Below are 16,943 nucleotides of genomic sequence, written 5' to 3'. Positions count from 1 at the left end.
GCGATAAAAATATAATTATCATTTCATACTCACTTTGAACAACTATCTTTACGTCCTTGGAGTGTTCCTTGCTTTCACAATGTTGCTTTTAGTTGTCGCAAACATCACATGAGCGAGCGGCGTAAACCAAGAAGAGTCACGCCATGCCTTCCATGTGTTGAATCAGATAGTATATGCTAATCAACAACACAAGTCCTTCACGTGCGCACGTGCGGGCATAAGCATTTGAAACACAGGGAGACCGTAACCCTAATTTTAACACAGGAATATTTCTAAAATGGGCCATCAAATTCTTGCGGCTTTCATATACACCTATTTCGAAAGTCGTTGTCACACCAAGAGCCTCAAGTAACAAGCCAAGGCTCCAGAGTAGAACGTCGGTACTTTTAATTATAATTTATTTATTCTTGGTTCATGCAAGTGGCTATAGCTCTCCACTAATTATCATCTCAAGCAGCCTTGCTTGGAGCAATTTGTGAAGTCAATAAATGAAAATGCACCATGAATAAACTAATTACAGCTAAAAGTACCGGCGTTCTCTGCGGTCTGGGCTTGTTGCTTGAGGTTTTTGGTGCGACAACTATTTCGGAAATAGGTGTATATAGTATAAAAAATAAATAAAAACCTCTCATCGGCTAACCAGCGCAAAGGAAAGGAGTGGCGCAGCCCAATGGGGTCGAACTGAAAGCATGTGAAGGCGCCTCTGGCAGCTGATATACAGTCTATGTATGAATGCGAGTGTACGTATAAGTAAATAAAGCGAGTGAACATTTATTCAGATAAATGCAAAGGGGGTTGGAGAAAGATAGAGAGAGTGTGTGGGGGGGGGGGGGGGGGGGGGGGAGAGGAGACCGAAATTTGCCCCTGATTGAACTTTGAATGGAAAATAACTGGATTTTTGTTATGTTATCAGGAACAAGGGGCATGGATGGTGTTCAATGCTAGGTCGTTGCTGGGCTGTTCTTGCGCCTTATGTCGCTATGATGGTAAGTTAACACAGTTTATCATGGATATATCTGTGGATAGAGCCTATTTGTACCGCCAAAACAGCCATGACTTTGTTCAGACCAGAGGTTGTTTCAGAGTATCGATAAAATTTGAAGTTTTAACTTAAAAGTTTTTGTCTTTGTTTATCAACAGGCTAACCTGCCAGGCTTCGATGAATCCACCCCAGTTATCATTTTCGCTGCATTTGCCCTCTGTGGGTGTATCGCAACTATTTGGATCTCAGAAACCATCAATAAAGACATGCATCAGACTATCGAAGAAGCTGAGGGTACTCCTGAAGTTTACAACAATATCTGCTGCAAGACTGCGTCACGGCACGTGCCAAGAGAACTAGATGAGCTTTCTTGAGACATGATAATTCTGGGGCAGGTTGTACGCTATCCGATGGATAAATCCTTATGCAATGGATAGGTCGATGCTGTTATATCCAACAAAAATTAAATTTATCCACTGGATAAGATTTATCAGTCGGAAAGCGCTATCCAGCCTTTGTACAACCCGTCCTGTACATTTAAGATTATCTTGCATACAGTTTCTTGTTTGTTATTTTCCAGGTTTGATAAAGGGGGAGGGGGTCCAATAATGGGCTGGGTAGTTTAAGAAGGCTCGTGCATGCATCATCCTGTTATTACTTACCGATGCCTTGACAATAATAAAAAGTAGCATTGCTTTTTTATTTTTGAATAATTCTTTAATGAAATTGAATGCACATTGCTTATATATCACGCAACGTTGTCATGGCTATTGATTTTTTTGCGCATTTACAATAGTAAGCCTTTTTTTCAGCAACTACACATTGACGCTAGTCCTAAAGCATCTTAATTATTGTGTTTAATAATGACTCCTTCAAAAGTAAAAATTTACAGAAAAAAAAAAAAAAAAAAAAAAAATTTAAACACCTTTAGCAATATTTAAGGTGGCTGCCTACTCTTGAACGTTCGAATTGAGCCCACGATGAGCGCGCGCTCAAAAACCGCTGAAAAATCTACAAGATTTTATTGAAGAACCATACGCGTTTTGAGCTTCAACAGGGCAAAACCCTCAAATTTTGCACGGGACTCTATATTTTTTGATAGCTCATTCGAAAAAACTCCTAAAAATCTAAGTTATATCAACATTTTAGGAAAAGTTTAAATCAGGAACGCGTGAAAAAATAGATTTTTGTTCGACTTTATGAGATTTTTTAAGAGCACCGAAACTACAAAATATGACAAATCAATGTATCTCTCTGTCTTTTTGTCGAAAATATCCATGTATTATTGTAGAATGATTGACTAGCCTTCATTCATGCAATCATATAGTCTGCAAATAACTATTATCTTATTCATCTTAATTTTTTTCTAATCACTTCCGGTGGCGCAATTTCTACTCCAAAAGCTCGTGCGTAGGCTTCCATTAAATGCTGATTATCTCGAAAACGAGCTCGGGACACCCTATTTTCCTTTCCAGATTTGGAATCAGCATTAAATTTCAATTCGGAAAATCGAAGTTTTAAAAAAAGCTTAAATCAATTTCCAAAAGTAGGCAGTCACCTTAAGCCATCTGAGCATAAATATAATATCGATAATCTTTTATAAATAAATAGAATTGCTTTCGTTGCGTCTTCTCCTCGTTTTCTTATTTCGACACTTTGTACCAGCAAAGGCCCAAGAATAAGGATGAAATAAAAACTATGCTTTTTATATCTTCATATGGGTTGACTGTGGGCTGCCTGTGCTTTATTTTGCTTATCCTTGCTTTTATACGGGTTGCCTGTGGTAAGGCTTGCTTGTGTGGTGCCTGCAGTCTTGCTTATCGATGTTTTGCTCCTTTTGGATCGCATGGGTTGCTCGTGGTTTATCTTATTTTGCGTTGTCTGCGCCAGGGTTCCCTGTGATATATCCTGTTTTTCGATGTCTGCGCATGGGTTGCCTGTGTTATATCTTCGCTGCTTCGCTTCCTCCTCATCTTTACAGTTTGATGTCTATCCTTGACGTCCTTCCAATTATGTAGTATTAAAATAAATAATTTGTCCATTTCTTTTCTAAAATGGAATTATATCTTGTGTCTTTTAACTAAAATAAAAGAATAAATATTATTCAGCTTGTTTCAGTAGTTGTATTGATACTCGTACCCAGAGCCTGCGTTTCTTCTGGCCTGTGGTGAAGAACGAGAGCTCTGGCATAATCCATTTTTGGCGCATGTGCAACTTTCCGAAAGAAAAATGTAATCAATGAAAATCATTCCTTAACACAGAGTTCTGTGTTTACTTGCGAACAAAATAAAAATTAGAAATCGGGAACATATTTTTTTGTTTTTGGCAAGTCTTTGAACGCATGCGCTCTTATCCCGGAAGTCCAAGAAATCCTAGTCTCAAAAAATTGATTATGCCAGAGCCTTTGCTCTTCACCGCAGGCCAGAAAAAAACGCAGGCTCTGGATACGAGATTGATAGGAAATAATGGATTTACCGGGGGGGAGGGGGGCTCGGGCCCCTCGGTCCCCCTGCCTACGCCGTTTACTTGTGATGATGATGAAGGGGATGTAGAGAAAATGACATTTTACCTACCATAATAATCGAGCATCAACTGTCCCTTAATACAACGACCGCAGGTCAGTGGGCAGTGTAGTCTCATGAAGGTTTCGTTGATTCCTTCTTGATTGCAATAGAAATGAAACTGCCGGCAGGCGTGCGGGTAGGTGTCTTCGCATTCTACGGCAAAAAAACAATGGAAGTGAAACATTAGACACTCAAATGGCTTTCGAATTCCAAGGATGATTTGCAGTTGTAATGTTTTTTGATTGTATTAAATTATCACCAGCAAAGAAAGAAAGAAATGACACTCAAGGGAATGCTATGTGTTTGAAACTTTGTGTAAACACCGAATTGAAATATGGCTCTACCAATTTGAATAACTATTGTTCTGCCCTGACTAGCGACTGACTAGCCTCTCATACATGTGAAAACGTTTTTATGTTTTTACTTCAACACGAGGTTAGTCAGTCGCTAGTCAGTCGCTAGTCAGTACAGAACAATACTTATTCAAATTGGTAGAGCCATATTTCGATTCGGTGTTAAATAAACTGAACTAAAAGTCGATTCAGTATAACTTCTATTTCTATATGTTGCATGTGCTGGAGGTGGTGTGTGTTTGCCATGGAAATAGTGACAACGTACTCACCGTCACATCCTTGTCCCCTGATCCCATAAGCTGGTTTATAATTCCAGCAACATCCATACAAGCTGTCTGCACATTTACTATATGCCATAGCAGGAAGCGCTGTAAGTAAGATAACAAAATCAAAAAAAATTTCATAAAAGTTATATTCTCCACCATCTTTACTCGTAAGGAATGGAAGGTATGAGAATGGAAGTACTTACCGCACATTCCACACGTCTTGGGACAATTTCTGGTGCTCCAGCCGTAAGAACAGGCTTGTTTCTTTGTCACACGTCCATTGGACAATAATCTTGAAATGACAGTTTTGCACAAGGAGCGCTTTCTATCTTGACAATCTATTTAAAAAAAGGGGGGAAATTTATATATATTTCATATCTTTCTTCTGGTAACTTTCAATCCCAGGTCTTCTGCTATCTTATTTACCGAACATAATGAGGAAAAACCTAGACTTGAGTGAGATATACAAAAACTCCAATCTCGAGCCCAGAGTCTTTCGGCTTTTTAGTCAGTGGACGCTGACAACAAAGCAGGAAGGCGCTGGAGGATTCTGGGTACGAGATTGCAAAGACTCAAGACTGGCAAAGGTAAAGAAACTTACATGGACATCCCTCTTTACCAGGTCCTCTAGCAGGAGTTTGTTTGTCCCAGCAACAGCCGTATTCACTAGTCTCACACATGGCTGGGGGTTCTGCGGAGTTAATAAAACAGTAAACACGTAATTAGACAACATCTAGGCTTCGCACGCTTTAAGGTTAGTAAAGGAACGCCCTTCCCTCTCCCCTTACATTTTACAAAAATGATATATCTTTTTGCCTTAGCTTGACTGAGTCCATTATAAAGAACAACAGAGATTAAACCCAAGTTTAAAAAGTATTTCTTACCCTCCCCCTCCCCCCGCTAGTTTAAAAGGTGCTCCGCTGTCCCTTGTAGTATAAAAATCACAGAGGATGGGGCTAGCCATAAGATTAGATCGTAAAATACGAAGAACCGTATGGAGAAATGCACGAGTAGAAAAAATACTGACATAACGACACGTGCCCAGCACGTTCCTCCTCAATCACATCTCGCACGATTCAGTTGTAAATAATCCGATTATAATACCGGAAGAAAGCACCCCAGCAGTCTGTTGCGGTCACGACACGATCGACACGCGACATCCATACTGTAATACAGTCATAATTATGGCACACTAGAAACATAATCTTTACCCCAGCAGTCACATAAATATACACGAACTCTACCCTTTGTACATATGGATTACTAGATCCTTATTGATCGTTATCGTCACCGCTAAAAAAAGAAAATAATACTCAAGAGAATGGCATGTGCTTATGTGCTTTAATTAAGATACTTACTACATAGTTTGCAGGTTAACGCACAGCTAGACTTCATGGACCCTGCACACAGATTTATGCCCATCCCAGCGTAGATTTTCTTGTAACGTACACATCGTTCTGTTCCTATTTTGTCCTCACATACTGAAGCAGTCAAAAAACATTAGTTAAATATATAATCATACGATGGATAAAGTTTAAAACATAGAAAAACTACGACGCCCCTCGAAAACAGGGACTGATACTGTTGCTCAGGCTTAGCCTTCTTGATACAGTTTGTGTAGAATCATGAGTTCATGAGTTCCAGTGAAGGTCCGTGCATGGAATTTCAAAGTGTTTGTATCGTTGGAGTTGTGCCTTCTTCACTTGTGAATATTCACGCTGAAATAAAGCTACAACTGTACTGATAGAAACACGTACAATCGATTTACGAGAACTTGAAGAAGGCGGATGGCAAAGTGTTTGTTTTCACATGATTCAGGCAGGAGTTTAATTTCACTAATATATCTTTGGTTGGCTAACAGCGGGATTGGATCACACACAACCCTTCACCACACTCCAACAAGGCGGTTTCTCCCCGGAAGAAAAGGGAATTCGGAAATTCAAGAAATGTCGTAATTGGTAGACAAAGAAATTTTTATCGAGAGCTTTCGACATGATTTCACATTATAGTTTCTTTGGGGATTTTCTTCCCATGGAAATAACGGGATATTTAGAGTGCAACTCTGAGTTATGATTTTTTGTCTTTCAATATGAAACGAAAGCGAGTTTTTTAGAGTCTAACGTCACAATTATATCTTGCATCAACACCTCTCTTTACATGCACGTGTGTTAATAATTATTATACATTTTACTAAGTACCTCAATTCTGATTGGTCGAGAGCCCTCAGCCAATCCCTGATATCGTGTGAACTCGACATGATAAATGTATTATCTGTAGGTTTTCCTACAGATAATACATTTATCATGTCAAGTTCATTCAAGGTCACGCTGTGGTAGCTTTGCCAAGGGCATTGAGATCTATCCATCGAGATGGCATCCTCACGCTTTGCTTCGCTTTCCGAAGAAGAAATAAATAATCTCTTAGAAGAAAAAGATTCAAAAAATACGAAAAGGTCGACAAAAGGGAGCGTAAAAGTCTTCAGCGAATACCTAAAGGAGAAAAAACTTCAAGAACCAAAGGAGAAGAAATCGTTAGCCGAAATGTTGAAGTCATTTTACGCAGAAGCAAGAAAAAGCAACGGCGATTTATATTCCAAAAGCTCTCTCCACAGCTTAAGGTTTGGACTCAATAGACACTTCAAAAATACCCAAGGAACTGACATCATAAACGATCCAGAATTTGGTGAGGCAAATAAAGTTTTTCTAGCACAGTGTGTTGATCTTGAAAAACAAGGACTCGGCAAAATTCAACACAAACCTCCAATCCTCGAAAATGATCTTAAAAAACTCTATGAGTGTGGAGTTTTTGGCTTACAAGACCCAAGAACACTGCAAAACAAAGTATTTTTTGAGATAATGCTGTTTTTCTGCCGCCGTGGTCGTCAAAACCTCAGAGAGTTAAAAATTTCAGACTTCTCATTCAGCGTAGACGACAAAGGATCTCGATATGTGTATAAAGCTGGCGACGAGCTGACAAAAAACAGGAGAGAGGACGACGACGGTTTAGAAGGAGGAATTATGTATGAAAAACCCGGACCGAACTGTCCTGTTGCCTCGTTAGAACTTTATATTAAACACTTAAATCCAAAGAACCAGTTTTTGTTCCAAAGACCGAAGAAAAACGCAAGAATTGGTGTTGACGAGATTTGTTATGACAACATGGTAGTTGGTGAACGGATGCTTGGAGAGAAAATGAAGGTTATCTCTCAAGAAGCAAAACTTTCAAAGCTGTATACCAATCACTCTATTAGAGCTACATCTCTAACCATCCTGGATCGGGCTGGTTTTGAAGCACGCCACATCATGTCGGTAAGTGGTCATAAAAGCGAGAGCAGCCTGAGGAGCTACTGTCAAACAGACATAAACACAAAAAGAAGAATGTCAGAAACCATCACTGCTGCATCACTTGGAACTGACTCTACGAGTGTAGATACTAGCATAGCTGTAAGTAGCGAAACTCTTAACTTATCGCCTACATTTACTCTTTCACAAGAAGAATTTTTGATGGGAGAATTTAGTGTTAGCAACTCCCACTCAGAAATTTCAAAAAACTATAATTTTGTGAATTGTAACGTCACTTTCAATAGCTAGAGCTAAAGTTGTTTTTTTCTTAGCTTCCTTTTTACGAGAATGTCATTTCTTGTTTACTTCTGATACTTTAATAAGATTTTTAAGGCCATTCACTTTGGCATCTGAATTATTATAGGTTTCATTCACTCCGGCGACATTTTTGTTGTTGTTGTCGTATCCTTTAGGCTTACATAACTTATAAATTTCTCAGTTTACATAACGTTTTTATTCAGAATTTGTATTTATCTTCAGTATTATGTACAAAAACAATTATTTAAGAAATCTTTATTAACTTATTTTCATATATTTTGTGAAGAATTATTGAAATATTTTCAAATAAAAATTTTGCGTTTTTCACGCGACATCATGGCGTTCATATTTCATGTCTCTATAATTTAATGTTTATGTTAATGTTTTTCCAGTATACAAAATGTATAATAAAGCAATTATTGAATTCGGTTATCGCATGATATCGTAAATTATCAAAACCTCGGCTGTGTTATCTGCCTCAGCCTTCGGCTTCGGCAGATAACACAGACTCGGTCTTGATAATTTACGATATCATGCTCAACCTCATCCAATAATTGCTTATTATTAACTATTATAGAAACACAGCCGATTAGCGAATTAAATCAAGACACCAATTAAAGGTACCATTAATATGAACTTCTCTCTTTGGTAATGAGTAAGGTAAATACCGAGAACTCAGGTCTAGATTTATAGAAAGCTTTACTTATTAAAGGATTTCCTTAGAAGTCACTTTCTGCCAATTTAAACAAGAGCTGATGTCATTGAGAAAGATTATCGCTGCTAAAGTTTACAAGTTTGATTTACTAATTCAGACAATGTTTTTTTAAAAAAAATTTAAAAAATGGACATAAGATTGCCTTTTTTAAGGTAAAGATTCTTTTGTACAGTTTTGTACTGTAAACCAAAAATGCAATTCTATGATCTTGTCATAGCGTGACCTTGTCAAGGTAACAAGGAATTCATTGAGGCCTTACGGATGGGCAGAAACGGCAGTTATTGTAGAACCGGAATAATACTATTATACTTGCTTCAAGATAAGATAACTCCCTGTGTTTTACAATGAAATGCTAGTTCAGGTAAGTTTTGATTCAGGGCAACATGCACTCAGAATAAAGTGCTGTATGTGTAGTTTCCCGTGCTGTTTCGAATAGGGAAGAAACGAAAGTACTTGAATGACACATTTGTTTTCGGAACTCTACTCGAAGACAAAGCAACTTTAGTAGGAAAAACTCGAAAGTCCTATCTAAATTTATATTCAAAACAACTGAATAAAGTAATGAGTAACTAGCAAAAAAAAAAAAAAAAAAAAAAAAAAAAAAAAAAAAAAAGATTGAACTCACACAAGTAAAATTTTAAATTATTGAACGTGATAGACTTTTTAACTTTTCGTTGTACACTTACCAAGAACGAACAGGAGCTCTATTATACTTTTGATTTTTGTAAGATTTTGGAAAGAAAATAATAAAGTGTTTTTCTGAGTTTTCAATACATACCCCTTCTACTCTGAGCCATAGCGTTTCCAACGAAGGCCAGTATCATAACAGCAATTGTACACTTCATCTTGTTCTATTATTGTGAATCCTTCTTCTCTAGTAATTTTTCCTCTGTTTTCGCTGATTTTACTCTTAACTGTTTCTCTCCTTGCTCTGGGACTTCTTTTATAACACTTCATTTTCGGGCGTTTTCCGTAACGTGGTCGCCGACTATCCGAGCGGAAATGCTGGCTGTCGGGTGTGACAGTGCGTTGCTCGGAGCCGATGTTCGGAATTCCGACGACTACCGATTGAATTGATTTGTGTAGGTGTTTTTGTCAAAGACATTTTACACTTTGTTTCAAATCTTAGAACGAGTAACTGATGGGAACGTCGTAGGTTGAGATGCGTTAAGTTTTCTTTTATTGTTGTGGAATAACAAGCTTAAGTTTACTAGAAAACATAAATGTCAAAATTATCAAAATTTTACCCCATTTGTAATACTCGTTAAAAAAGGCCTCTGTTTTGTACTATAAAAAGTGTTTACCACAAAACGGTAACAATTTACGCTATTTTAAGCCTGCAAGGAGGTATATTTTTGATTTACAATGACAGGATTTGAAGCGTTGGTTCATATTTAGACATCGGCCATGCTGAGCGTCGATGTGTGGTGAGACGACAATATCTAGCAAATCTACATGAAAACAAAGGCTACTCATCCGTAAAATACTTAACCAATTAATTCAATTTGACATTAATAGTTATGGGATAGACGAGAATAGAAGTTATTTCCGTGAAATTAGATAATAAACTTGGTAATAATTTAAAAAATTAAATAGCTCACGCAAACATTTTTTTGTCCGTACATGGCCATGGAGCTCCGACGAAAGCGAATTAATCGTCATTATTTCCTAACTGGAAATAGCTTGAACGATTGAATTTCAAAGATTTTGATGTTCAGAGAACTTACGCGAATGAATGGGCTTTTATTATGAAGAAATCTGGAAAAATATGCGATACTTTTACCTTTTTTCACTGATGTGTGTTTTTGGTTCATGGCCGTTTCTAGATCTCTGACATTGAAATGGTTTCACCAAAGTCGAAAAAAGATGGCGCTGTAAGTGACAATACTTTATAGTTCGGTTTACTCCGTAGAGGAAAGAACTGACCAATATACAGCGTTAAATATCAGTTTCATTATCCAGAAGTCAAGAAGTAATGTCAGTTTTCTTAACAATTAAGAAACAGAATTTCTCACTGATAAGAAAACTTAACAAAAACACACAAGTTAAATGAAAAAAAAAAAAAAATCTGCTTTCTTTACTGATCGAGCAAAGTTGTCCAAAGAACCGAAGACTTCATAGCCTGCGGATGGAACGCAGGCTAAAAACTTTACTGCTAATAAATCAAACTAAAATGATATCAAATCCGTAATTCTGTGACTCAGTTTAGCTGCTTTGCTTTTCTCGTCATGCTTTCGTTTCTGTGTTAAGTACTGCAGCCGTGAGCCGAAACCCAATCAACCCACGCCAGGACGCCATCAGCGTCTAATGGCTGACCATAAGCAGCACCAAATGAATATTTGTGGCAAACTTCTAATTTAAAAACAAACACCATTTATCGAGATAAAGACAAATTAATCAATTCATTCCCGTATCTTTCTTTTTCGAATAACAATTGCGATTATTATAGCTCATAAACCACGGGCAAATTTTGTTCTTTTAACGGGAAGTCAGTAAATAATTCAAAACTTATAACATTATCTTGACAACACAAACTTAAGGAACTTCTCCTCTATTAGCGTTAAAATTTGTTTTCAGTTCATATCTTTTGTGTGGGTGTGTAGAAAAGTAGTTGGCTATATCGTTATTTTTTGCATGATATCCGTGAGGGGATAGGCCTTAAGCACAAAGAACTGATATCGTATGCTTTTCGTGCGTTTTCTTTGTTCTGTCGTGTGACATAATATCGGTTCTGATGAAGAGGATTTCCCGGCTCAAGGAAATGGGTATCTTAGATTTTATGAACCTCTAGTAAACTCACAAAAATAGTCTTACTTACTGAATAGAATATTAATATATTTGACTCAAATTTACTTTTCGTGTTTTGCCGTGAAGACGAATCAGTTCAAAAAATCAGAACTAAGTTGGAAGTCAGCTGGAAGCGTTCTAAAAAAAAAAAAATAAAAATAAAGAAAATATAATCATGAATCGTTCACTGTCTAAAAATCAGCTTATCATTTTGATGGAGGATTTATTGTCAAAAATCCGGATTTTTCTACGGGTTACTTTCGACTTTCGACCCCTAGAGCTAGTAAAGATCTAGAACAGTACTGTATCGGTTTTTGTGTTCAAGGCTACTATGAATGAGAAAGAATTTAAAATAGATCATGTAAGAACGCGTCAACAGAAAATGACCACTTGCAATGAGACTTGTACAAAAAAATCTTTATCATTTGTGCGGTCAGACATTGAAATACTTCGGACGTATCGACACGGTATATTAGTCGAAATATTGCATGAATAAACCACGTATAGGTTGCTATCAATATTGATGGCTTGTAGAATCCTGGAGGTTGTTTTGATCTCTTGTTTTCTGGTTTGATGTCGTGAAAATAGTCAAATACGATAGTTTGAGGACTTATTTTGACATGTTTTGACTTAGCATCCGCTAGTTGCCCCCCAGTCAACCGCTTGTTTGCCCCCCAGTCAACTCCAAAAAGTCACGTGATTGATAGTAAGCAATTGCCGAACAAGAACAATGTGACGAGACTAAAGGTAATATGTATCTTTTTGGTTGGAAAATATGTTTGTTTGTAGATCAATTTTGAATAAAATAGATTAAATAAATTATTGACATTATTTACTAAGTCGCGTTATTTAGAATCGTTTTAAGGTGTGTTCACTAATCGGACCTCGATACGTCAAGAGACCTGCTGTCAGGTCTCTAATCCATAAGTTTACCTCGGCGTGATGCCAAAAGGACGAGAGGGACTGTTGACTAAATTATGACGTCATCATATTTTCTGTTTCTGCAATTAAAGAATCTAGCATTGGAGAAAATGTCTTTATTAATTTCCTATAAGTTCTATAACGAAATGAGACACATATAGTAGCTATGTGCATGTGCAAATTTAAAAAATCACAGGTAGCCCATCAAGAAAAATCTGTGATGATTGAATGATTTATATAGCGCCCTTTCTATGCATATACTCAAAGGTGCTTACAATCATGAGATGCGAAAAGTATGAGATGTAGCCACTGAGGGTGGTCACTGAACCAGGGTTTCTTTTGATCCTCAGTGTTTTTTTACGTCCCTCCGATATTGGTTAGTAATGATGAGTGTGGAGAGACAGGACCGCCATTTAAAGTTTAAAGTGGTCATCCGAGCCACTTGAATGTTGTAATTTGAAGGTTCAGTAAATAAAACAGTTCGTTACTCGCTTTGCAATAGATATGCGCTTGTATATTTTTATTATACCTTTATTTACTCTTTTTCATACTATTCTTTTAAATACGTACACTCAATGATAAATGGGTTGGTTGTATCAATGTGAAGCTGCGGCATTTGTACATCGTAAAATTTATTATATATCTATTCATGTCCTTGTCGTGTTTGTCCAGAGACGTTGACCTTTTGGTGATCAAAAATTCCGAGTCAAGGGATAAGCCCTTCATACCTTGCAACTATGTACTATCGTTCGCAATCCCCTGTTTACGAAGATAAAGGAATGATCGAGGTAGATTTAATCTGGCGAAATGAATTCAGATTACATTGTTTTGATCAAGAATCCGAGAACGTGCGAACCTCTCCTCCCACCCCACCCTCCTCCCCCCGGGCTTAACCTTGACTTAAAATAATTTTTTGATCACCGATGTGTACTGATGAATGTTCTTCAGATGTCATTACAGTCCTATCATTTCCAGTTGTTTTCTTCCCATTAACGCCTGGTTACAAGTATTGCAGGTCTTTGAACATTGTTGGTGTACGAAATTCCCCGTCTCGCCCTGGCTGAAGCAGTATCGGAATAAAGTCAGGCACAATTTACCAAGATTATCTTTGCATTCTGTGGTTGAAAGCAGAAATCGATCAGTAAAGAAAATGAAACATGCATCTTATCATTGAATTTAATTTCTCTTGAGTATTTTTTTTCTTTGCCGATAGCTTTCAACAGGAAAAATATTAAAAACGAGTTGTTAGGATCAAAATTGAGGAAGAAATAAGGATAAATTAGCGCTGAAAATTAAATTAAAGTGGAAATGAAAATAAAACGAACGCGAAGAGTAAAAGCAAACAATAAACTAATGAAGGTGATGTGGACTAAAAATAATTGAAAAGTGCGAAAAAGAGACTGAGAAGAGAAGAGAAGAGAAGAAAGAGAAAGAGAAGAAGAAGAGAAGAAAGAACAGATAGAAAACAGAACATAACAAAGAAACGAAAACAAATAAACATAAGAGAACAAAAGAACACAAATAAAAAAAGAAACAGAAGAAACAGAGAAGAAACTAATAGAAGAGAACATAAGAGAATACATAAAATAACAAACAGAAAGAAACATAAGAACATAAATAACAAATATAAAATAACATATAAACATAACATAATATAACAAATATAACATTAAAATAATATAAAATAAACATAATATAACATAAGATAACATAATAGAAAAACATAATATAAGATAACAAAATATAACATAAATAAATAACAATAATATAATATAACATAATATAACATAACATAACATAATTTAATAAACAAATATAACATAATATAATAAAACAGAAAATAACATAATATAATATAATATAACATAAAAACATATATATAACATATAATATACATAAATAAATAATAAAAAAAAAAGATAACATAAATAAATAACATAAATAAACATAATAAATATAACATAATAGAACATAATAATAAATAACATAATATAACAAAAATAATAAACTAAATAAAATAACATAAATAACAATAAACATATATAACATAATAACAAAATAACAAATAATATAACATAATATAATATAACATAATATAAATAACAAATAATATAACATATATAACATAATATAACATAATATACAAATATAACATAATATAATATAACATAATATAATATAACATAATAACATAATATAATATAATATAATATAACAAACATAATATAACATAATATAACATAATATAACAAGAGAGAAGAGAAGAGAAGAGAAGAGAAAAGAAAAGAAAAGAAAAATCAAATGAAGTAGGAAAACAAATCGAATCTCAAAATCATAAGAAATATTAAAAATATAAAATAACTAAACACTATCATCATCAACCACAGGACGTACCACAAAGTCCACACGAAGCAGGGCAAATTTTTAGAAGTGACTTGGCCCATGAGGACTTCTCTGGACTACAGACGTCATCCTTGCCATACCAATTGATAATCTTTTGACATTTTCGTGTGTCAAAATCCTCGCATCCTGGAAACGAAGAATGAAAACTTATTAATTCACTGTCAAGACTCTTCAAAAACAAGACTCGAATGAATAAATATTGACGAAAACCAGAAAAAAGCTCGAAACAAAAACTCAAAAAATGTTTTTAGTTAAGAAAAAAGTATTTTTTCTGACAAATTAGCAACAGACTATCTTATGTTATTAGGATAATTATCAAGGTATGTCAACCTTAGACCCCAAATTAGCAACCAAATGCCTTCCCTGATGTTATTGATCTATTGAGGGCGCGTTTAAAAAACTAACTGCTTAATAATTACGGGAAATTTAAAACTCGAAGATAATAAAAAGGTGCTTTTTACGATAAAGAAACTGAATTCAGACAGTAAAAAGTTTTGAGAAAATGATGTTAGTAGTCATACAGTCAGTTTTTGAAATATGTCTTTCACCAATGAAGAAATAAGTTTTAAAGTTACAAGCCTATGATATGCAATAAATTTATCACGGATGGCGCACTAGACTACAAACCAGTGCGTATAGTTTTTATCTTATTCATACTTTTTATATGTTTTTAAACTAACCTTTATAAGTTAGCTGTTGTTCTATTCGTGTACCTGAAGCATGTCGTCCAACATAGATGCTCGAAGACTCACATGAGTTCAAATAAACTGACAGAATTATCTGGATCAATAAGCAACTCTGTATTAGCCACATCTTGATTTCCGCTATCTTCGAGGGATTTATTTCCTTGCTTCACGGTGTGGGAGAAACCGTTTGAATGAGCCATAGAAAAGTCAAGCTTATATAATAGCGAGGGCGTATCACAAAATGAAGGTTGGGTTACACTATGGATAATATTTCCAAATACTAGCAATTTCTATGAACGGCAGGAATCAGATGTTTAAATATTTGAGGAGAATTTGAGTCGGAAATACCTCGACTTTATACAAGTTTGTCATTCTCAGACTTGTAAGGTATTTAGCTTATAGACTACCGTAGAATTCTTCCAAATAAGTAGATTTTATTTATCAGCACCTGTTGTTGACGATTGCGGGTTTGATTACCGCGAATAAAGTCAACGTAGGCAGCGCGAGAAAGATCTTTAATTTCACAACAGATGCATAAAAACTTAATATAATACATACATATATTGCGGCTGATCTCCAAACCACCACTAAATGGACCGATAGGAATTCAAATAGATTTTATTGGAGGGCGGGAATGTGGGGAGAAATATCTAAAACGCCTATCAAGTGTCATTCCCTAGAGTATCATTTCTTTATTTAAAGGTTGCGCACGAGAAGACACATGAATATGGATACAACTCAAACAAATAATCTTTTTCTCAAGAGAATGACACGTGGTCTGAAATGGGGAAACATTATGCCTAAGCTAGAAGTGTATTATCTAGATGTAGAATCGACGTATTCTAGAGTCTGAATATGATACATACTTATATCTGAGGAACCAAACCCCACTAAGTTAAAGGAGGGGTCAGCGGGGAGAAATGCATGTCTAAAATGCCTACCAAGATTAAAATAATTTGTAAGGTTTTCTAAAGATCGTGTGGCGGACGAGTGGGCGTAGGCCGCAAAGGATGTGAAAACATGGAATTGAAAGAATTGATAACAAAAGGTTAACTAAGGACATACGGTAATGGTGTGTGTATTTTACTGATTTTAATATATCTCTGAAATAGTTACTATTTTTTTTCTAAATCACGCATCGCACAAAATTCAATAATTTATAAAATAAATCACATTCATAAGCTGATTATCGATAGAAAAACTAGCGGAATATATGAAAATTGTGCATTCTGAGTACTTAAGCTACCCTATATATTCTTGTAGCACTACCCTCAGCTTCTAATATTTTCGTAGTACATTTATTTTATTTTATTTGCCAGAGGCAGATAATTTACAAAAGAACACTTAGTCCCCTACGAGGTAAATCACCCATCATTTGTCGATAATTTTTTTTGGACTGGCCGAACCGGAAATACGTTATCACGTCAAAAGGTTTGTATCATTTACATGAATTCTTGGAATGTAGAGGACCATGAAATAGTCACGATATCAATCTGAGGAATTGTTCAATTCACCTGCGGCTTCAGATTGCCTTGCAATGCACTATGGGATTTAAAAACCTTCAAATTTTGTCGAACCCTGAATCGACCTCTGGGCTGATTAAAGTCAGGGCACGGATAACTCACAGATCGAACCCCGAAACAACTTCTAGGCTGATCTAAGTCAGG

The 16,943-nt window shown here is 35.8% G+C and overlaps 3 protein-coding genes across 4 annotated transcripts; 1 reads left to right on the top strand and 2 right to left on the bottom strand.

Moving 5' to 3' along the window:
• Positions 1–1,704: 1,704 nt before the first annotated feature.
• Positions 1,705–9,389, bottom strand: LOC116296123 (uncharacterized). The gene is made up of 7 exons (XM_089032874.1): positions 9,258–9,389; positions 5,524–5,646; positions 4,767–4,856; positions 4,369–4,503; positions 4,169–4,267; positions 3,556–3,699; positions 1,705–3,062 (listed from the first exon to the last, which is right to left on the bottom strand). Exons 1-7 carry the CDS (start codon positions 9,322–9,324, stop codon positions 3,043–3,045), a joined length of 678 nt encoding a protein of 225 aa, XP_088889000.1. The 5' UTR covers positions 9,325–9,389; the 3' UTR covers positions 1,705–3,042.
• On the top strand, positions 6,352–7,777 carry LOC148909644 (uncharacterized protein KIAA1958-like). The gene has a single exon (XM_089032872.1). It carries the CDS (start codon positions 6,535–6,537, stop codon positions 7,753–7,755), a length of 1,221 nt encoding a protein of 406 aa, XP_088888998.1. The 5' UTR covers positions 6,352–6,534; the 3' UTR covers positions 7,756–7,777.
• A 2,899-nt stretch (positions 9,390–12,288) lies between the features above and the next one.
• On the bottom strand, positions 12,289–15,582 carry LOC116296135 (uncharacterized). Of its 2 annotated transcripts, none has more exons than XM_089032876.1 (3): positions 15,304–15,582; positions 14,582–14,716; positions 12,289–13,302 (listed from the first exon to the last, which is right to left on the bottom strand). In XM_089032876.1, the coding sequence occupies exons 1-3, from the start codon at positions 15,401–15,403 to the stop codon at positions 13,142–13,144; spliced, it is 396 nt and encodes a 131-aa protein (XP_088889002.1). In that variant the 5' UTR covers positions 15,404–15,582; the 3' UTR covers positions 12,289–13,141. The 2 variants fall into 2 exon arrangements, with proteins under 2 accessions (XP_088889002.1, XP_088889001.1); XM_089032875.1 differs by having other exon boundaries at positions 15,271–15,560.
• Positions 15,583–16,943: the final 1,361 nt, after the last annotated feature.

The sequence above is a fragment of the Actinia tenebrosa genome, unplaced genomic scaffold, assembly GCF_029948245.1.
Source record: "Actinia tenebrosa isolate PJP-AT-01 unplaced genomic scaffold, QUT_ActTen_1.0 PGA_scaffold1__47_contigs__length_23844297, whole genome shotgun sequence".
In the NCBI taxonomy this organism is placed as follows: domain Eukaryota; kingdom Metazoa; phylum Cnidaria; class Anthozoa; order Actiniaria; family Actiniidae; genus Actinia; species Actinia tenebrosa.
This window is presented reverse-complemented; position numbering and strand designations above follow the sequence as displayed.

Excerpts from the sequence above, each read along its gene's own strand:
- LOC116296123 (XM_089032874.1), bottom strand. The coding sequence starts at position 9,324 with ATGAAGTGTACAATTGCTGTTATGATACTGGCCTTCGTTGGAAACGCT. Across the intron at positions 4,504-4,766 it reads TGGTAAAGAGGGATGTCCAT|ATTGTCAAGATAGAAAGCGC; the intron begins GTAAGTTTCTTT and ends TTTTTTAAATAG. Across the intron at positions 4,268-4,368 it reads CAAGACGTGTGGAATGTGCG|CGCTTCCTGCTATGGCATAT; the intron begins GTAAGTACTTCC and ends TCTTACTTACAG.
- LOC148909644 (XM_089032872.1), top strand. The coding sequence starts at position 6,535 with ATGGCATCCTCACGCTTTGCTTCGCTTTCCGAAGAAGAAATAAATAAT.
- LOC116296135 (XM_089032875.1), bottom strand. The coding sequence starts at position 15,403 with ATGTGGCTAATACAGAGTTGCTTATTGATCCAGATAATTCTGTCAGTT. Across the intron at positions 14,717-15,270 it reads ACAACAGCTAACTTATAAAG|GATGCGAGGATTTTGACACA; the intron begins GTTAGTTTAAAA and ends CTTCGTTTCCAG. Across the intron at positions 13,303-14,581 it reads TGCTTCGTGTGGACTTTGTG|AATGCAAAGATAATCTTGGT; the intron begins GTACGTCCTGTG and ends TTTCAACCACAG.